We start from the raw sequence: 21,772 nt of genomic DNA, 5'->3' as shown, positions 1-21,772 counted from the left end.
GGGTTTATGTTCAGCTCTTTAAAGGGGGTAACCCTATTGGTTTTGGATATGGATTGTCTTTAAAATTACATAATAATATCAAATATCGCCTCCTTTATGCTGCTTTGTGAAAAAACTAGAGCATTTTCAGCGTAAATGTGAATAAATAGCCAAATTTGCAATCCAATACCTTGGTATACGTGAATTGCATTCTGGGCAGGCAATGACGAATGCTGACATGCTGTACAATGCCCGCCCGTATTGAACGGAAAATTTTTTTTTTTTTTTCGCACTGCTTCAGAAAAAAAAAAAAAAGGAAACAAAATATATTACACCTTGCAATATGTACATTTCAAATGAATATAAAAAAGTTTTGGTAAAAAATGGAGAGGAAAAAAAACCCTTCCGAGACCGGTTTGGAACCGGTACCTCTCGGTAAAAAACAAACGCTAGTCAATTGAGCTATTTAGCACACCACGCTTACCGTTGCCGCTTTCATAACTATATACGGCGCACCGCCTTCCGTGACTGATATTTCGCTTCATAATTCCCTCCCAGAATTCCAAAGTATTTACCATTGTTTACAAACTGGTATACCTGTAAAAACCGCTGTGATTCATGATTTCACCGGAAATACATCGACTTGGAGCGTCAAATTTCAGGATAGTAATGAGAAAAATAGTATCTATTATGTGATACCAAAACCTCATCAACAATGAAAAAATCGGGGGATGATGCTGTCGATCGGGTTACGGACCTTTAAGTCAAAAATAGCGATAAAAACGTAGACTTTGGAACAAAATAAAGCTTGTTCGACGAAATAAAAGGTATGATTGTAGAGCTAAAAACATGTTAACCATGATGCGAAAGTTCAATTTGATAAATTTGTAATTTTAAGGGGGTACTACACCCTCGATAAATTAGTGTCTATTTTTGCATTTTTCTCAAAAACTAATAACACAGTGGTAACAAAATTTATGTATATTATAGGGGCAAGGAATCCAGTTACTACACTGGAATTTCAGTGACTCAAGACAAGTGGTTTGTTATTTATGATAAGAAATAAGGTACCGCTAGGATGTACCTCGTTTCCTATCATATATACTGAACCGCTTTTCTTGAGACACTGACATTTCAGTGTAGTAATTGGATTCCTTGCCCATATACAAAACTTTTGTTACCAGTGTGTTATTATTTTTTGAGAAAAATGTAAAAATAGTCACAAATTTACCACAGGGGTGTAGTACCCTCTTAGCCTTATAGCTCGGGTGGTGTAAAAGAAAAGATCTAATTAATTCATCACCGAAAGTTAGTAATCAAGAAACGTATTAATTAGGAAAATAATAAGATCCAGTTCATGAGTTGGTTGGAAATGATTGGTGCAATGCATTCATGTGTCAAGTGTCATTGCTCTGAAGTTGAGATTTCTTCAACTTGCAAAAGCGACATCCTTTTGCCTCTATGTCAGTGATATGTATCGATTGATCATGCGTGAGAATCGCTTTTCTGCAAAAGCGATCGAGTATAAATTCAGCTTAAGGCATAGAAAAAGAACAACATTTTTTGGACCAAAAATGCGAGATTTCAACTGAAATTAAAAAATACTGCACCCTCTAAAGTCATTAACTCAATCCAAAACAAATAGCCGATCAGACTGACCAAAATATTTTCCTCATAAATTGGTTTAGAAAAGGGTCAATATACTGAATGGTTGAATATTAAATTACTCATTTTAACTGCTTGTTCAATTGTAAAGGTTGTCGAATTCTGCAATATAGTCGAATGCATTCATTATAATTATTGGTAACCAATCATGAGTGATTTCAATATTCTGCATTATACATTGTACATGTGTGAATTGCTGTAATTACAAAATTTTTGATGAACTGTGATGTTTTAATTACAAATGAAATGCATCATGTATATTTATAAGGTTTTGTTGAATGACAGCCTACATTGTACTATTCACTGTTACACATTGACATCAATTGCTATACATATGTTTTGTATTCACAGAGTAAGATCAAGGCATACGAAAGTTGCGTGGAAAGAAGAAGGAGGAGTTGGAGGAACAGCTGATGAAGCTGAAACAAGAGTTGGGCCAACTCCGAGTTGCCAAGGTTACTGGTGGGCAGGCTTCTAAACTCTCCAAGATGTAAGTTGTACATAGTTTTATGGATTTTTTTGGTTTGATTCCAGATAAATTGATGTGACTAGCAATTTAGCACTATCATATGTCTGCAATATTTGAGCCATTTTCATTTGATTTTGGACCAATCACATTTTGACAATTGTGTTATAGTGTTTTTGTATATGAAACAAAACCTAAAGAACTCTTCATATAAGACTTTAAATGTCATTTGGGATGTTATTATGACATTTTTGCCCAATACCAAAATACAGCATTTTTACAAACATTTTGTTTTTACTGGGTAACTAATTTTGCTCTCGAAAGAAAGTATGTAAAACAGGTGATACTGTTATAGATGTCTCCCCCTGTGCATGCAAAATATATTTCCCTACTCTTACCCAGGTATTTTATTTTGTTCTCTCTTTGATACAGCCGTGTGATCCGCAAGAGTATTGCCCGTGTGCTGACCGTCATCCATCAAACTCAGAAGGAGAATCTCCGCAAATTCTACAAGGGCAAGAAATACAAGCCTTTAGATCTGAGACCAAAGAAGACCAGGGCCATGCGTAGAGCGCTGACGCCACGTGAAAAGAAATTAAAACCAAGAAGCAGTGGCGAAAAGAGAGACTGTATCCAAAGCGCAAATATGCTGTGAGGGAATAACTTTATATAGAATAGACTTTTTCCAGAGACTTTTGAAGAAGACTTGATGTATGGACTTGGCACTGTGGTCAAAACCAATTTTGATTTGCTTACAGACTACACATGCTTTAAGAAAAGAACAGCCAAATTTGCTCATGCTTGAATAAAGGGTCTATGTGAAATTGTAGCCAATTGTGATTTCTGTGATGTTTTGTTCTCTGTGTAACCATTTGATTTCCCTAGAAAATTTTGGAATTAGGCGACAAAAAAGAACCCTGTTCTACGGGCCCGACCGGCCCAGACTCTGCGTTTTGGAGATTTGTTTTTTATTGTGGTAAAAAAATCAACTGTTCTGGGGCCAGAATGTAATAATTTTGGCTGAAAATGTTTAGAATATGTTTGCAAAAAATCTTTGTCAGATTTTGGTGAAATTTTAGGGTAATTTACTTATTTTAGACTCCAGAAAAAAGATTGCCCGACCGACCCTACTTGAAAGGTCGTCCGCCCCTTAGAATGGGGCCTTTTTGTAATTATTGGAAGTTGATTCCCCATTGAGTTCCACATTGAACTTTTACACAGAGGTTAAGTTCAAAATTGCTTGGACTTGGTCAAAAACACTAACAATGTGTTCTCCTAGTCATAAGGATTCAGAAAAAAGTACAGTTTGGCCTATCTGCGATGTACGGTTATGGAGTTATGAGCAAAAAGGTAACATTGTGACGTCATGCGTCTTGATTTTGGTACCACATGGAGCAAAATTGAAAAGTGCTCCAATTTTGTTGACAATGGTCCCAAATGATTGGCCTTTCCGTGATGAATCGGGAAAAATAATAGTTTGTGCTATGTAGGATGTTTCGTTACCTCAGTAACATATCAAGATCAACAATACCTATTGAGTCCTATATATTGAATCAATTTGACCTTGCCTGGATAAGAAAGCAACCAAGATAGTTAAAACTATTCTTTTTCTGATTTCTTGCAACAAGACAAATAATTTGAGACCAGTTTCATCAAAATCGGAGCAAATTTCATTTTCGCCCCCGACGGGGGGCAAAATTGGACCTATGACATGACATCACAATGTTACTCTTTTGCCCATAACCGTACATCATAGATAGGTCAAAGTATACATGTACTTTTCTGAATCGTTATTACCAGTGGATCACAATGAAGTGAAGTTTTGAACAGATCTGAGTAATTTTGAACTTGACCTCTGTGCAAAGTTCGATGACCTTTTTTGCTATTTTAATGAGGGTACTCTTAAAATGCCTCCATAGTCTAGATTAATTAGTACTACAAGTACTATTCATCTGCCAAATGTGACAACTTAAAAACTGAATTGCACTAATGGCCGATGCACTCACTACGCCACTGAATGAGGCTGATACACATTCATTGGGCAATATCAAAAGCCCCGAGATTTTAATTTATATTGTGCACGGGGTACTGTGTACACGATCAGTAGTAGATTTCGTATCTGGGATATTTGATATTGCCCAAAATAAAATTGGAACGTGTATCTGCCGCTTTAAGGGGTACTACACCCTGGCCAATTTTGTGCCTATTTTTGCATTTTTCTCAAAAATTATAGCGCATTGGTGACAGGTAAGATATGTATATTATAGGGCAAGGACTACAACTACTGCACTGAAAATTCAGCAACTCAAAGCAAGTAGTTATTGATTTATTGATCAAATATTGGTTTTCCTCATTTTTGACTGTAACTCCACAACTGTTGTCTGTGCTGAAATAAAATTTCCAGTGCAGTAGTTGTAGTCCTTGCCCCTATAATATAAATATCTTACTTGTCACCTATGCACTATTATTTTTGAGAAAAATGCAAAAATAGGCACAGAATTGGGCAGGGGTGTAGTACCCCCTTAATACGGAAGTGGCAACATTCATGTATCTCGCTTTGCATTACAATAAAAGACGCTAAATCAAAATAATTATTTTAAGTCCCCTACCCCCACCTCCTCCTCGAGAATATCTTAGACGCGGACAATTCTTGGAACAATTGCGCTTTGGACAAATAAGGCCTACCACTAATTAATTTTGGTTACTAGAAGTTGAATATCGGTCTTAAAATGCGCGAAAATTTTGACTTTCATCGCTTGGCCCCCCCCCCCCCCCCTTAGTTGGCCACTGCCTTTCAGGCGGCGAGTGGCGTGATGGTAGGAGAGAGCTGGCAAAACCGCCGGCCGTATACGCTGGCGGTTACGTAATAATCGGATTAACTACCATAGCAATAGGTGAAAACAATTTTTGAATATACCGCGCTGCACTGATACGTTCACGCGGTACCTCTGCATTGAACCATATCATGCTGATCACTTGCACCTGTAAAATTAGTACCGGGTGTCCCAAAAGTCCCTTAACATTGTGAATTTGCCATAACTTGCGTTGGGTTAATAGTGTTGTTACAAAAATTGCACAGTATGTAGATAATTCTTTTAAAAATGTTATGATACCAAACATGCCTATGTGGTCATGACTCTTTGGCATGAAATTAATGGATATCTACCGTACCGTAAAACCCACTTTTATAAACGCAAAATAAGTCTCGTCATTTGAGACGTGAACACGATATAACGTGTTATCATTTTAAAATCTGTTTTGTTTAATTCGGTTGTGTTTGTGTGTTTGTTTTCAATGCGTAATCTTCATTTTCTGTTTTATCTGGGTTTTATATGGAAACTACTTAAGATCTTTTCTGAGGATTCGATGAACAGTTGTACGCGGTACGTTGTTCTCCATTGAAAGTCGACGTACTGATCACCTTGGGCTTTTCGCCACCGCTCTTCGTATGACATCAATGTTTGTAGCCGATATTCCTGTTCTTCCACGTCCTGCCCGAAGTAGATCATGAACAGATCCAGTTGATAGGAATTTCAGCACTAGTTGCTGGATTGTATTTCGGCTGGGTAGTGCATAATTTACATTAAACTGTTCCCTAAACATTGCTTCAGTGAGTTTGTCCGACTTTGTCTCGGCAAAGAACCATACGAACTGAATCCGTTGATCTATAGGAAATTCATCTTCACTTCAACTGTTTTAAAGTAAAGTTTAATATTGTCAATATATCTAAAACCGCAGTCACGCTTACGCTAAGCCATGTAATCCATGAATGTTCATACCTAAATGTAGCGTGCGCAGTGAGTGAACCAACTCTATTGTTGAGGGAAGCACATCATTCATGTTCTTGAACAAAGAACACATGAGCTTGCTTTTGTGGGTTTGATACACACATATGTACAGTCGCACAGTAAGGTCAAAGGGTCATCAATAATGCTGTTTTTGGTATCAGAATAATTCTAAAAGATCAATCTATATGAATATGTTCTCCATTTTGGTATGAAGTAGGAAATATTTGAGATATGGCCAATTCACAATGTTAAGTTACTTTTGGGACACGCTGTATCTTTGAAAAGGCCAGTATTGTATTCGGTCTACGATTACAGACATACACAGGTCATAAGTGTAACCAGAGAAGATGTAAGAAAGAGGAGGTTGATCCAGCTATCCTCAAATAAAATATGTGTGAGACCGCCCATTCAAGGTAAATGATGAATCACCCTATGGTCATGTTTTTTATGTTGGGCACCAATTGCGTTGCATGTGTATTTTTCAAGCGAATCACATGTTTTTACAGGTTTGGTACTATAACTTCAAAAGTTTACATTAGAACCCAATTAAAGTATATATTCTGAAAACATATACTCGGATGATTTCAGAAACGAAACAATGGGAGTCATTATACAGGGTGGCCCATAAAATATACAGGGTGTAACAAGCAAAATAAGGATGAAAATATTAATTCAATTAGGGGTGTCACCCCCCGACGTACATCGATAATGTAAAAATTTGACAAATGTTTAAAATAGCTAACTTAATTGCCCACCCAGTCATGGAACTTATGGCGGTCAAGTAATTCAAAATGTAGATACAGGGTTGTCAAAAATCTATCTATATTTATATAAATTTCTTCAAAACACACCTTATTTGGCACTGGAAATGCAAATTTTTATGATTGAGATATGCAACTAGATGTAAAATAAGTTCAGTAATCCAGTTTTGAAAGTTAAAAGAGAATTCGACAAAGCGTTTTTGTAAAAATTGACTTTTTGGACCAAAATTGAGTGTGAGGGCGCTCTTTCAGATTTGTCGCAAACCTTCTATGTTTTACTAGTTTTTAGTTTACTAAAGTAAAGAGGATTACAACCAAGGTCTTCTTAAGAAATTTGAACCTTTTATCATGTTTTGTTTGCCAGTAGCACCCTTTTGAATGTTCCCTACATTAAACCCCTATTCAAATGCATAGAGGTCGATGAACTTTATTAGTGTAGCAACAAGTAATTAGTAAATTTTAATTGTCTAATTAACAAATACTGAGGCAATGAATGCTAAACATGATATCATTTAGCCGAGATCAAGTACAGAAACAAGTCAGAAAATAGAAATCCATCAATAATGTTTATTGAAGATCATGTGGCGGAGGATCACCATTGTACAGCATTGTGATCCTCCACCACATGATCCTCCATCACATGAGCCACCCCTGACTAATTAGACTTAACGAGTTGCAGTAATTAGTACAAATGAAAATCATAAATTTTTGTTTCAGAAATTGAAAGGCCAATGTCTAAGGAACAAAATAGTACCAGACAAGCTCATAATAAACATCAAATAAATAAACGACATGCATGTAAACATGTCTTGATGAGTAAGAATGCAACAGAGCCACCCTTTTTAGGTGCCCAGTATAAAAAACGTGACCCTATTTAAACGCTTAACAATAGAATACCACAATGGGGTTTGAACCCTTGACATGTGTGATACACAAGTTACAGATAACTACTTTTAGGGATAGGTCAGTGCTTGCATTTCATTATGCCATTCATACCATACATGAAGGCCCTGTCATTCAGTCAGATTTCAGATAAAATATGACTGAAGTTCCATGGCAAATTACAATTTTTGCTACTTGTTGTCACTCTCAGCTTCTGTTATTTGTTATAGAGAAGATTTTCAATTATCAGAATATCTTTGATAGGTTTACAGGAAATGACAGGAAAATACATAAAAAAAATAAAACAGAAATGATCAACAATCACCACTTCTCTAAACAAAATCCTAAAAATTTCTTCTTTTGAAATTTATATATTTACCAAAAAGGGCAGATTTTGAGGGGAAATTTACAACACTTGATTTCTTTCTTGTATTATCCACCTGTGGTATCCCATCCAAGCAGCAGGTCCTTTAACACACGCGTTTATACTTTTCAACAAATTCTCTATAGAAACATTGGAAATATTTCCAATTCTGGAGTGCAAATCAGTCAACCGTGGGCGGTCACACACATAACATCCCAGGATATTTCAAGTGGATGTCTAACTACTTGAGAATAAAGGACTATGAATAGATGCGACAGGATAACCTATGGGATTATCTCAAGGATATAATTTTGTTCTCTCTCCTTTTCTTACATCTTCTCTGGTGTAACCTACTTGTAGTGAAGTGCGATATGTTCAAAATTGTTTTCACCTATTGCTATGGAAATTAATCCGATTAATTACGTAACTTCGCCAGCGTATAGTGGCATTTTCCATACTCGGTTAGTTTTGTGGGTTCATTATCGAACCCCAACGGTTTTAGCTTGTATTTATATTATTTATTATCATAGGCCTATTTGTTTGTGATATTTCAAGCGTTTTAAAATTTCAAACAATCCCATTCAATTACACGGTTGACGATGGAAATTTACTGAATTTAGAGAATTCACGGCGCATACCACCTGCTGGCTTTCTTAGTTATAATAGACGCCAATTCAAGATAAATTATCCGGGAATTAATTATCTTGGTGGCACTTTGGCATTTCGTGATCGACCCATCCCCCACTTTTTTCAAAAAGTTGAGATTTTTATACCACTGGAAACCTCTGGCTACATAATGTTTATGTACCAAAATTTCTTGCAGATTAATTCGTTTTGCAAAGATATCGTCAAATTTGAATTTCGTTCTGGTATACCAGAACGAAATTATATACAACAGTGGCCTATGGAGCAGTGTAAAATACAGATAATCATGCATAACTCGCAAACGCAAAATCGCAATCAACTGAAATTTTGGGAATAAGCTTTTTGTGGATATCTACTGAAAATGTCATAAAAAGAGGATGCTAGGATCACGAAATCCTCTTTAATATTATACTTCCGTACTTAAAAGATATTAATGACTGAGCTAAATTTCATATGACAAAATTCCAAAAAACTCTGTGATGTATTATTCTAGTAATCTGAGTAATCTCCATATTTCACATTCGCGTATTCCTGACTCATATTTCCCGCCTATTTACTTCAGGTGTTTTGAGCCATGTGACATTTTAGAGTTGAAAAGAGTGATAGGAGGGGATATTGATAAGTATCAAGAAATCTCAAATTTGGGCGTGGACGGATGTCCGTTTGTTCTGCCATCAGGCATTTGTTGGTAAAATTGGTACAGCTATCTTACTTTACATGTACTGCTGAATCCAAAATAAAAGTAGGTCAATGGATCTAATGCCTGACTTGTCCAGTTAAATCTGTTTTTATCAATTCTACATCACCGTGAGATAGTGGAAACTATTCTTTTTCTGACTCCCTGTATGAAGCCAAACAAAGAACTTCCTCAAACTTTTAAGAAAATCGGAGCAAATAATATACTTCCACGCAGAATTCGAGAATCATATCAATCATGCTATCCCCCCTCCCTGAAGTGCTTTCCAGCAGTTCTAGCACAGTTCAATGCTGCTGCCTTGTTGGTCTTCATGGCTGCTATTGCTTTGACTACTTCTTCACGAGTTTGGGTCTCAATGATGATAGGAAAATCTTCAACAGCTGGTGCAGGAAGTTCTGAAGCTGTTGTGCCACTAAGTACTAAGAGCCTGCTGCTCGAACCTTTCCATAAATAAGTTCGCTACCAAGGGGGAGACAGGCGAACCCATGGCCGCTCCATTTTCCTGGCGGAAAATGTCTCCTTGGAACATGAAATAGGTGGTGTTAACACAGAAAGTTAACAGTTCCATGATGTTGTCGACTGACAGAGAGGTACGATCAACGAGAGTAGAGTCATTATATATCAAATTACCTTCTTAGCTCAATGTATGACTTATTTTATTAGCTCATTGTGTAACGCAATGAACTCTAGGCATGATCCATTTTTCTGTATGTTTTTTTCTTTCTCTTGCTACATCGTTTGAGCAATGGATCTGGTAATTTGAGGCGGCGATCTTTGCATGATCGTTCATGATTGTTACTTATTTAGCTAAGAAAATTCGGACAGAAAGTATCATTTTGGAGCATTTTCTTACGAAAAGTTTTACCAAATTTCATGGAATAGTCTCCTATGCAGACTGTTTGTGGTGCTTTTCATATTACAAACACTGTACAAACTCCTTGATCGTGCGAATTTGTAAAAGAGATGTTGAACTTTACTGTTTCAGTGCGGCTACAATGTTTGCTTTTCAGTGTTGCTGTGCCTTACATTCTGCAAGTCAATAGATAAAGCACCAATTGGGCTCGTGCTGTAGGCCCTTACTTCTGTGCACGAGCCATGAGCAAATAGTGTCTCAAATTCTCCCAATTTGGGCTACCAAATTGTTGGTTGGCAACCCTGACTATGAACAAACATCTCACTCATTTATCACACATCTACCCAGTCACTAAACCCAATTAGTTATGTAAACATTTACTCAAGGTGAGTAGCACCTTTTCAGTGCCTGGTATATCAGTATATGGGTGACAACCCCTCTCTGAGGTGGAATGTTTTAAAATTATTGTTATTCGATTTGTAAGGAAAAAAAAGTATGTTTTGCCGTTTCAACGAATGAAAACGAGCGAGTATTACCAAAGTTATGTTTGAACTAATTATGACTTTAAAAGTTCTAGGTATAGGCCTAAATGTAACAATAATAGTTAATATACAGCATCATATGGTCAGCAGAAGAAAATTACATCACCTATGATGTCATATCAGTGTCCTTGACCGGGGTCCTTACTCCTTGACCACTGAACAGCGTGATATCATGTTGATAACAGATCTATAGAATCAAAATCTTCATCATATCACAGATTCTCAACAACCTGTGATCATATGGACCCTATTGATGTGAAAGTAGTTATCTATCATATCCTGTGTCGTTTTATGGATAAAAATGACTCAAAATGTTATTGATGAAATGGTTGCTATCATAAACATCAGTTTTGTCTTTTCAACGGGAAAAATCCGATACAAAATAAAGTTTTTAGGGCCTAGCTATAATATGGGCATAATTTATTCATGTAGGCCTATAATAGTATTGAACAATGTACCCCATTTGACATGCACTTATAGATAAATAAATTGTCTTACTTTATTAATTTAATAACTTCTTTATTATAAATAAAATGACACATAACTTATGTGAAGTCACTTTCTATCTTTTTTTATTTGATTCATAAAAATACATTCAACAAAATGATTGAAGAGAAAACACACAAGGCACTGGGCAGACTGTTATAGAATGGAGTAGGTAAGATGCCATGTCCATAGCTTCGCAGGAGTTTCCTACTAGCAATCAACATGATCAGCACATTCAGAAAAACACAGTTTAAGAGTGAAGATTGTAGTGAGTAATCAGTCCTTTATAAATGTGCTGGCCACTATCTATTATAATATAGTCCCGGGGGGAGGGACACACTTTAGAAGTGACGGGTATGTGCCTACCGGCGTCGCGAAGTAGGGGCCTATCAGGTACAAAGCGTCATATAAAAAAGGGGGTCATTGGGTACAAACAAAATAAAAAAAGGGTGTCATTGGGTATAAGATTTTTAAAAAAGGGTCATCGGGTAAAAATATTTGAAAAAATGGAGCAATGAGGTTTGAGAATACTGAAATGTGTTTTTCAAAGTTGGCAGCCCTGTATACATAGCTATACATGGCTAGTTTCAAGTTTTTATTTGGAAATTGCTTTTACATCAGTGCCACTCATCTATCCGATGGTGCATCCAAGGCATTAAATATACAAACAAAACTGTATTAAACAAAATAAAATCAAAGGATACTTGACAAGCAAAAGGTACAAATAAATAAATGCCTTGAATAAATAAATATCTTGAGAACCGTAAGTATATTTTCAAAATGCTGATTTGTGCTTGATCACAGCACTATGGTGATTTTGAGGTTTGGGAATACTGAAATGTGTTTTTCAAAGTTGGCATCCCTGTATACATAGCTATACATGGCTATACATGGCTATGACATGGTTACATATGGCTATACATAGCTATGCATGGCTATACATGGCCATACATATAGCTATCCATGGCTATACATAGCTATGCATGGCTATACATAGCTATGCATGGCCATACATAGCTATGCATGGCTATACATAACTATGCATGGCTATACATAGCTATGCATGGCATTTACCATGAAATTGTTGTAGTTTTTAAGTTTCAAGTTTTTATTTGGAAATTGCTTTTACATCAGTGGCACTCATCTATCCGATGGTGCATCCAAGACATTAAATATACAAACAAAACTGTATTAAACAAAATCAAATCAAAGGATACTCGACAAGCAAAAGGTATAAATAAATAAATACCTTGAATAAAGAAATATCTTGAGAACCGTAAGTATATTTTCAAAATGCTGATTTCTGCTTGATCACAGCACTATGGTGATTTTGAGGTTTGAGAATACTGAAATGTGTTTTTCAAAGTTGGCAGCCCTGTATACATAGCTATGACATTTTTACATATGGCTATACATGGCCATACATAGCTATCCATGGCTATACATAGCTATCCATGGCTATACATAGCTATGCATGGCTATACATAGCTATGCATGGCTATACATAACTATGCATGGCTGTACATAGCTATGCATGGCTATACATAACTATGCATGGCTATACATAGCTATGCATGGCTATACATAGCTATGCATGGTATTCCTGACCATAGCCCATAACAAATGAGCTACAGCACCAGTGGTACTCTTGTTTATTTATGTATTATTTTATTAGGTACCAAAATCCATCTTCAGTAGATAACAAGAAAAGTCAACCTTTCTCAAATTTTATTTGTTTTAGACACCCCTCGCGATAAATAAATACTATCTTGAGTAGATATATAAAAAACAAAACCCATCAAAATAAACTTTCCTAATAAGCATTCTGCTAAATGTATGAATTCTGTTATATTGTTTTACTAGGCCCGCAAAGCTATCTTCTGTAGATAGCGAAAAACTATGAAACATCAACGTATGCCAAAACACTTTCCGAACACACGTATGGCTGGGTGTGCATTCAGAGAAAATGATGCAGGCCGTAAGTGGGCTATGCAGCGTGTTCACAGGTGATGCATGTCGCAACGGGCTAATATAAAGATTGTCCGATCGCGCCGTAAATGCTTTCTTCAGTAAATAACAAACAAACATGAAACATTAGAAATATACCAAATTACCTTCTTAGCACGTCTGTTGCTCAATGTATGACTTATTTTCTGTATTATTTTATTGGGTAACAAAATCTATCTTCAGTAGATAACAAAAAATTCGACTTTCTTTTCTCCATTTTATTTTTTGTTTTTAGACACTCCTCTCGGTAAGACTATCTTGAGTAGATATCGAAAAATAAACAAATATGAAATTATATTTTCCTAACACGCGTTCTGTACTGTTTTACTAGACCGGCCCGCAATGCTACATGTATCGTTCAGAGAAAATGCGACGTGTCATGTCAAAAGGAGTGACTTTTGGGCAGGTTATCAATTTTGAGGTTTTTATATAGCCTATCTTAAATAAAGAGATATTTTGCTCCACAACGACGTTTTCCCCAATGAAATCGGACATTCCTAAGCGAAGATATTGAGTTTGTAAGTTATGGTATTATAAAATTGGAAATTGAGATAACGGCCTTTAAAAATATCATTGACAATGTTGAGAGTAGGAAGTACCTTGAAAAAGGTCTCAAAAAATACAAGATGTCGGTTATATTCCGGTCTGAAACTCTGAGACAATATTTTAAACATTAATAGCATCACAAATTCGCAACAAACCCAAATTGTGAAAAAAATCACACCCGGGCGCGAATTTTTTTTCCGTAGTTAACATTTGAATAGGAGAAACTTATAATACATAATGTATAGTATTACATGTATTATGAGGCTAGATTCCACATGCCATTATTACTAAGTATTTCTTCTTACTTAACAAAAAGAAACGAACTATATTATATTTAAAATTCTACCAAGGATTGACCGGGGTTCGAACCAACAACCTAGCGATCCATAGTCAGACGCTATACCACTATGCTACGAGTAGTTCTGCCAGAAAGCCGTCTTTCTATCATACTTGTTGATTACGGAATAAAGCGTATATACACGATATACTATATTACTAGTTAATACGTATATAGGCCCTATCTCCGATCAATATTGAACCCTAACCCTAACCCTAAGACCCTAACCCTAACCCTAACCCTAACCCTAACCCTAACCCTAACCCTAATAGGCGGGACACCACGTATACAGTTGCTTAAACGGGCTCCCTATTCAAATGTTAACTACGGTAAAATAGTTCGCCACCCGGGCAGGTTTTTGGCTATTTCTCCATTTACGATCCTGCCCAAAAGTGTCTCCTTTTGACATGACACGTCACAAATGATGCATGCCGTAAGTGGGCTACGGCGCGGGTTCAAAGAAGAAAGTACATGTCGCAATGGGCCTATTATAATGATTGCCCGATCGCCCGTAAATGTTATCTTCAGTAGATAACCGTCACAAACATGAAACATTAGAAATATACCAAATTACCTTCTTAGCATATCTGCTGCTCAATGTATGACTTATTTTCTGTATTATTTTATTAGGTACCAAATATTATCTTCAGTAGATAACAAGAAAAGTCAACTTTTCTCAAATTGTTTTTATTTTTAGACACTCCTCGCGGTAAATAAATACTATCTTGAGCAGATATCAAAAACAAACAAACATCAAAATATACTTTCTTAACACGAGTTCTGCTAAATGTATGAATTTTGTTCTGTATTGTTTTACTAGGCCGGCCCTCAATGCTATCTTAAGTAGATAGCGAAAAACCATATCAACGTATGCCAAAACACTTTCAGAATACACGTATGGCTCGGTGTGCGTTCAGAGAAAATGATGCAGGCCGTAAGTGGACTATGCAGCGGGTTCACAGAAGGTGATGCATGTCGCAACGGGCTAATATAAAGATTACCCGATCGCGCCGTAAATGCTATCTTCAGTAGATAACAAACAAACTTGAAACATTAAGAATATACCAAATTATCTTCCTAGCATGTCTGCTGCTCAATGTATGACTTATTTTCTGTATTATTTTATTAGGTACCAAATGCTATCTTCAGTAGATAACAAGAAAAGTCCACTTTTCTCAATTTTTATTTGTTTTTAGACACTCCTCGCGATAAATAAATACTATCTTATCTTGAGTAGATATCAAAAAAACATACAAACATCATCATAATTGTGTCCGCCATATCTCAAAAAGGTTAATTCATGTGGATTCTGGATAAATTTATCTGTGTTACCAAGCGGAATTGACTTTACAGATGATACAAGTGTCTGTACTGTGTTTTGCACCGGTCCACTCTATAATTTGACTTGGGAGAGAGTGTCATTATACAATGTCATAGCCAAGCTTCAGTTGGAGGTGAAAATACCACAAAGGTTCGCCAAATGGCGCTGCGCACTCGGGCTCCTTTGCCTTGGGGTAAATTTTATGTTCAAAGGGCTTCTTCCTCTGAAAACCCCTTATTTCATGGTGGGATTTTTTTTTTTTTGTGGGAAGGCACTTTTAGTTTGTGCCTAAAATTCCAATTATGTCAAGGGAGCCCATAGCGCCATTAAGCGAATATTTACAGTATTGTTGCATCAATTACATGTAGGTCCTATGATAATGTTAGCTAACATTGGTAGAAATTTCGAATTTGGATAAAAATTGTGAGAAATCTATACTCCCTATTCATTATTAGGCCTTTGGATAAGGTTTGGTTAAGTATGTTCTTGAAATGGACTGTACATGTATATATATATGAGTTTCTTACTGTAACCCTGCATTATCGTACTTTTGGGTCTCACAACTACTAAATTGTTGGTCTAAAGTATGTAAAAGTATACATTTTTAGAATGGCAAAGACTTGATGAATTCATCTGTGAGATCAAATTTTGGCAAAAATTGCTAATTTTCGGACAAAATCCAAAAAAAACTTTTTTTGCCCCAAATATTTTCGGACCACGTAACCAAAAAATTCTTTTTTTTTTACTTTTTTCAATACAACTCACTAAAAATATTTGAAATTTGGGCGAAAATCAGGCTTTTTATGATTTTTTTTGACAATTGAGCACTTTTTGACCATTTTGGGGCAAATTTCTCACAGTTGGTCAAAATTCAGAAAAAAAACCCGGGTCCTAGATATTTTTATTAAAAAAAAAAAATTAATGATTTTTTTTGCTGAAGAATTTTTCTGTTACGTGGTCCGAAAACAATTTGGTTGCAACGCGTTAACGTTTGAACGGTACTTTTTGTGCTACACGAGAGCACATTAGACATATCGAATGACATTCTGGATACGAAGAATGTCCTGTGAAATAATGGTTGTAGCCCGTTGTTTCCAAAAATGACCACATTATTGAACTTAATGAGTTAGCTATTCCCAGCTTGGTCTAAATAAATAGGTGTATACGACAATTAGTTACTTCTATTTCTCGATGTTATTCGATCTCTACGGTTTTCGCACGGCTTTATACCCGGCTTTAGTCACAGGTTTCTTAATTTTTTTTACTATTTTTTTGAATATTTTCTTCCTTACACGTGTGATTCTTTTACCGTTCATTGTATCACTAATAGGGCTATTATTTGTAGATAACTTAGATTTTGTAGAGTTTATATTCCCTTTCACAGTTTGTTGCTTGGAGTTCAGATCAGATATTGACGTATTCCGTTGAGTATTCTTCCATTCTTTTACCTGCATCCGTTTTCGAATAAGAGCGGTATATTCACCATCCATCCGTAACAAATTCCGACAAAAGGTTGTCTTATTTCCAAGACGAATGATATTCATATGGTGTACATTGTCTTTGATAATTTGACTACCAGCTTCGCACAATGACGTAACATCCACTATATGCCTGCGAAATGCATCTAATTCCTGCCAAAATTCCGCGCCATATTCCTCTATTTTGCGCCATAACGTTCTGTTAAAATGCTCATATAATAACACATCCGCATGATTCCATTCCCTGATATTTTGTCTCAAGTTTTCACTTATATTATATCTAAAACCAGAGTCTCTGATTCTTTTTGGAATATAAAGAATATCGTCCATTTCCCAACAGAAAAGTTTCTTCATCAAGATGAGAGATTCATCAAAATATTCTTTGATAATCACAAGATCGAATTCTCTTTCCAATTGTCTTATTTTATATTTGATGTAAAACGGATCAGAAAAATACTGACTTTGAAAACCCAAATCATACATTTGGCCATTTTGAACCTGTTTCTCGCCGTATCTTATTCTCTTTCTATAATTCTCAGGATTTGTGAAGAAAACAGACAGTGGATTAGTGTTATTATTGGTAGTAATCTTTGCTTGCTTCATCATGTCAAAATATACAAATGCTGATTCAAATTGATCCACTGGATTTCTTAACGAAGTTATATCCGTCTTGAACAACTGCATCCACTTCTGGACGTGAATAAACAGCATGGGATGTCATTATATTGATACCCCATGTTTGATTCCCAAATTGGCCCAAATAGTTTCGGACCACGTAACAAAATTCTGACAAACTCACCAAAAATATTTGAAATTTGGGCAAAAATCAGGTTTTTGTGTGATTTTTTTGACAATTGAGCACTTTCTGACCATTTTTGGCGGAAATTTCTCAAAGTTGGTCAAAATTAATGATTTTTTTTACTGAAGAATTTTTCTGTTACGTGGTCCGAAAACAATTTGGTTGCTACATTAAGGGCTCGGATAGCAACGTTTGCACGGTATTTTCGAGAGCATATCGAATGACATATTCTGAATACGAAGAATGTCCTGTGAAATAATGGTTGTAGCCCGGGGGTTGTAGCCCATTATTCCCAGCTTGGTCTAAATAAATGGGTTGTATACGACAATTAGTTACATGTACTTCTATTTCTCGATGTCATTCGATCTCTACGGTTTTCGCACGGCTTTAGTCACAGGTTTCTTAATTTTTTTTTTACTATTTTTTTGAATATTTTCTTCCTTACACGTGTGATTCTTTTACCGTTCATTGTATCACTAATAGGGCTATTATTTGTAGATAACTTAGATTTTGTAGAGTTTATATTCCCTTTCTCAGTTTGTTGCTTGGAGTTCAGATCAGATATTGACGTATTCCGTTGATCTTGAGTATTCTTCCATTCTTTTACCTGCATCCGCTTTCGAATAAGAGCGGTATATTCACCATCCATCCGTAACAAATTCCGACAAAAGTGTGTCTTATTTCCAAGACGAATGATATTCATATGGTGTACATTGTCTTTGATAATTTGACTACCAGCTTCGCACAATGACGTAACATCCACTATACGCCTGCGAAATACATCTAATTCCTGCCCAAATTCTGCGCCATATTCCTCTATTTTGCGCCATAACGTTCTGTTAAAATGCTCATATAATAACACATCCGCATGATTCCATTTTGTGATATTTTGTCTCAAGTTTTCACTTATATTATATCTAAAACCAGAGTCTCTGATTCTTTTTGGAATATAAAGAATATCGTCCATTTCCCAACAGAAAAGTTTCTTCATCAAGATGAGAGATTCATCAAAATATTCTTTGATAATCACAAGATCGAATTCTCTTTCCAATTGTCTTATTTTATATCTGATGTAAAACGGATCAGAAAAATACTGACTTTGAAAACCCAAATCATACATTTGGCCATTTTGAACCTGTTTCTCGCCGTATCTTATTCTCTTTCTATAATTCTCAGGATTTGTGAAGAAAACAGACAGTGGATTAGTGTTATTATTGGTAGAAATCTTTGCTTGCTTCATCATGTCAAAATATACAAATGCTGATTCAAATTGATCCACTGGATTTCTTAACGAAGTTACATATAAGCCGTCTGGAACTACTGCATCCATTTCTGGACGTGAATAAACAGCATGGGATGTCATCATATTGAAACCCCATGTTTGATTCCCAAATTCTGGTTCGAACTGTACTTCTTGTTCTGTATATTGATAAACGTCTGTTCTTTTAAAATATCTGCAACAATGAAATACAGGTGTATCTTTAGCTGGTATTGCAAAGCTGAGGTTTCTTGTATATCCATAACGTTGCAGGATAGTACCTATTGATGTTCCGGCTGTCTTGTGAGTTTTCAGAAATACAATCCGTTGAGCTGGTGAACACAATGGCTCCCGAGGTGGCTCTAGCGTTCGGGCTAATCTGAAATGTAATTTGGATTGAAATATATATTAGCGAACGAACAACATTTAGAACATTTTTTGCGTTGGATATTTTAAAAAACGTCTCTCGGCCTACATAGGCTAATGATTAAAATAAATCCTGCTTACAAGCACAGAGATCTTTACTTTAGCATAAGAATTGAGATCATGGTTATCTTTTTATTGATATTTAAATAGGTTTGCTAATAAACGTGTCTATTATGTTTTGCATATTATAAAGTTTAGTATTTCAAAGAACCCTAGGCGAAATGTCAACCATGGTAGCATGGCTGACCTTGGTGAATGTTATATTATAAACCATGATCGACCAACACCACGGTCAAGCATGTCTAATCGTAACTCGTCCATTGGTCTAACAGTAACTTGCCAAATGGTCTACATGTAACCGTAACTCGCCCATTGGTCTAACCGTAACTCGCCAAATGGTCAAACCGTAACTAGGCCAATGGTCTAACCCTAACTCGCCCATTGGTCTCACCGTAACTCACCAAATGGTCAAACCGTAACTCGCCCAATGGTCTAACAGTAACTCGCCAACTTGCCATCCCCTTTCTTCGATTGTTAAAAGTTTTAAAATTGACCCCAGAACACTTCAAACCTTTGTCCTTATTTCACGATCAATGGCTTAGGAACAAGAACGAAATCTGGACATTATTGCCATGATCCAATGACCCGATAGCTGACATTAATATTGTACAAATGAATGTATGCATGAAATGTTTTAGATTTGCTAGGAATTTTCAACATGCTCCGATATTTAATGACGTCACCAAAAATTCAAAAAATAAGAATTTATAGACAATTTGCACCCAATAGAAATCATCAATGATGTACATGAAATGAGCAGAAATTTGAATGATTTTGGCTAACAAATGTGGATTGGTCATGAATTAGTGTTCAATCCTAGTACAGATGTGATAATAAGTAATTTTATCATAAAATCAAATCAAATCAAATCAAATCAAATGACTAAGCACCCCTTTTAAATCTAGTACTGGATGACTCAAAATATTCATAACCATGTTTATATTAAACACGTTTAAAACAATTTTGAAAAACATTTTTAGTTTCCTGGACGGGTTTTCAATAAAGAGCTAATAAACATCAATTAACATGATTAAGGTGATCGGAATCAGTATGTACACACTCAACTTAGTCCCTGCAGTACATGCATAATGCATATTGATTAGTTGTATTTTATTTACAGAGTCGTGATACAGCAAACAGTGGACCATTGGTTCCAAGCTACCAAATGCCATTCCCATAGAGATGTGTACAAAACACCCGTAGGGGGAACATTATTGTTTTTTTAAGAAATCGGTCCTCAATTGCCTGTTCTTAGGAAAACAATAGGTTGCGACTGGATCTGGAAGTCAATAATGTCTGTGACTCGTATACTCTCTATGAAAAACCATGCTAGAGTTAAAAGGGGTGCTTAAAATCATTTAAAATTACCACCGTCAGTTCCAGTCATTTAGGACTACCGTAAATACAAAGATTTCTACAAAAATACAAGTATCAGTAATAACACACATGATAGTCATCAAATGTAGCTATACCATAAAATGCCCGGATAAAATGATCAAGACTCCCGGGCAAGACTCATACTTACTGAACGTTTTCAAATGATATATTTTGAGTTTGGTAGAACACCAGTGGCATCTGCTTCATGCTAAGATAAATGGACAGAGTAAACACTAAAGAAAACATGGCTGCGACGCTACATGAAACTTGACGTGTGAACAGAGTACTTGTTGATGATAAATGGTGACTTTCCCGATCAGACGGCATGATTGTCGTTTCATTGTTGATTGTACACATTCGTCCCGAAAATGTTTAGCTGGAATACTGGAGCTATAAAGATGTTCTTTTCTCACTTCCCTGTGTAGTTGACGGGTAGTTGAAATGTTTGAGCTCTTCTATTGCAATTTAATTCTCCGCACGCTTCGCTTCCCAAGAAAAATATGCCGCTTTTATATTAGTATAGATCATGCAGTAGGCCTACCAATGCAAACGATGACGCATCCAGCTCAATTTCAATAATTGATGAACATCAGTTTTTGCATCTGATCGAGAATACCTGACAAACATGACCAGTCGAGCTGCAAAAACGTTGTATTACTATTTTTAAAGCTTTTAGGGAGTGTTCATAAATACTTTGGTGGGGGGGGGCTGGAAAATATTTTTTTTCATGTCGAAATTTTTTTTAACCCCCCCTCTACGTGAACCCCAAACTTTTTGACCCCCCTCTTAATGGACCTAAAACTTTTTTGACCCCCCCTCATATTAGGTTCAAAACTATTTTGACCCCCCCCTCATTTTAATGTACCATTCTACATCAAAGGATATATTAATGATACTAAAATTTGTATAGTGCAATGAAATTGTACATCCATGTCATTGATATAAAATATGTGAAATTGTGGAAATGTTTTATCATTTTATCAAGTAGCTCATGTATGTTTTATGCAACCCAGTATTAAAAAACATTCATTTATG

At 35.9% G+C, this 21,772-nt stretch overlaps 2 protein-coding genes across 2 annotated transcripts; one reads left to right on the top strand and one right to left on the bottom strand.

Moving 5' to 3' along the window:
- Positions 1-2,000: 2,000 nt before the first annotated feature.
- Positions 2,001-2,939, top strand: LOC140138058 (large ribosomal subunit protein uL29-like; the record flags this gene model as incomplete). Its single annotated transcript, XM_072159903.1, is given in 3 exon segments — positions 2,001-2,134; positions 2,543-2,703; positions 2,706-2,939. Coding segments are annotated over 3 exon segments (363 nt in total), but the record flags the coding sequence as incomplete, so codon positions are not given.
- A 13,605-nt stretch (positions 2,940-16,544) lies between these two features.
- Positions 16,545-21,407, bottom strand: LOC140137328 (uncharacterized). Its single transcript, XM_072158971.1, has 3 exons — positions 20,886-21,407; positions 18,062-19,253; positions 16,545-17,507 (listed from the first exon to the last, which is right to left on the bottom strand). The coding sequence occupies exons 1-3, from the start codon at positions 21,092-21,094 to the stop codon at positions 16,545-16,547; spliced, it is 2,364 nt and encodes a 787-aa protein (XP_072015072.1). The 5' UTR covers positions 21,095-21,407.
- Positions 21,408-21,772: the final 365 nt, after the last annotated feature.

The sequence above is a fragment of the Amphiura filiformis genome, chromosome 17 (genome assembly GCF_039555335.1).
Source record: "Amphiura filiformis chromosome 17, Afil_fr2py, whole genome shotgun sequence".
NCBI classification, from domain to species: domain Eukaryota; kingdom Metazoa; phylum Echinodermata; class Ophiuroidea; order Amphilepidida; family Amphiuridae; genus Amphiura; species Amphiura filiformis.
The sequence above is the reverse complement of the archived record's forward strand: the minus strand, read 5'-3'. Positions and strand labels throughout refer to the sequence as shown.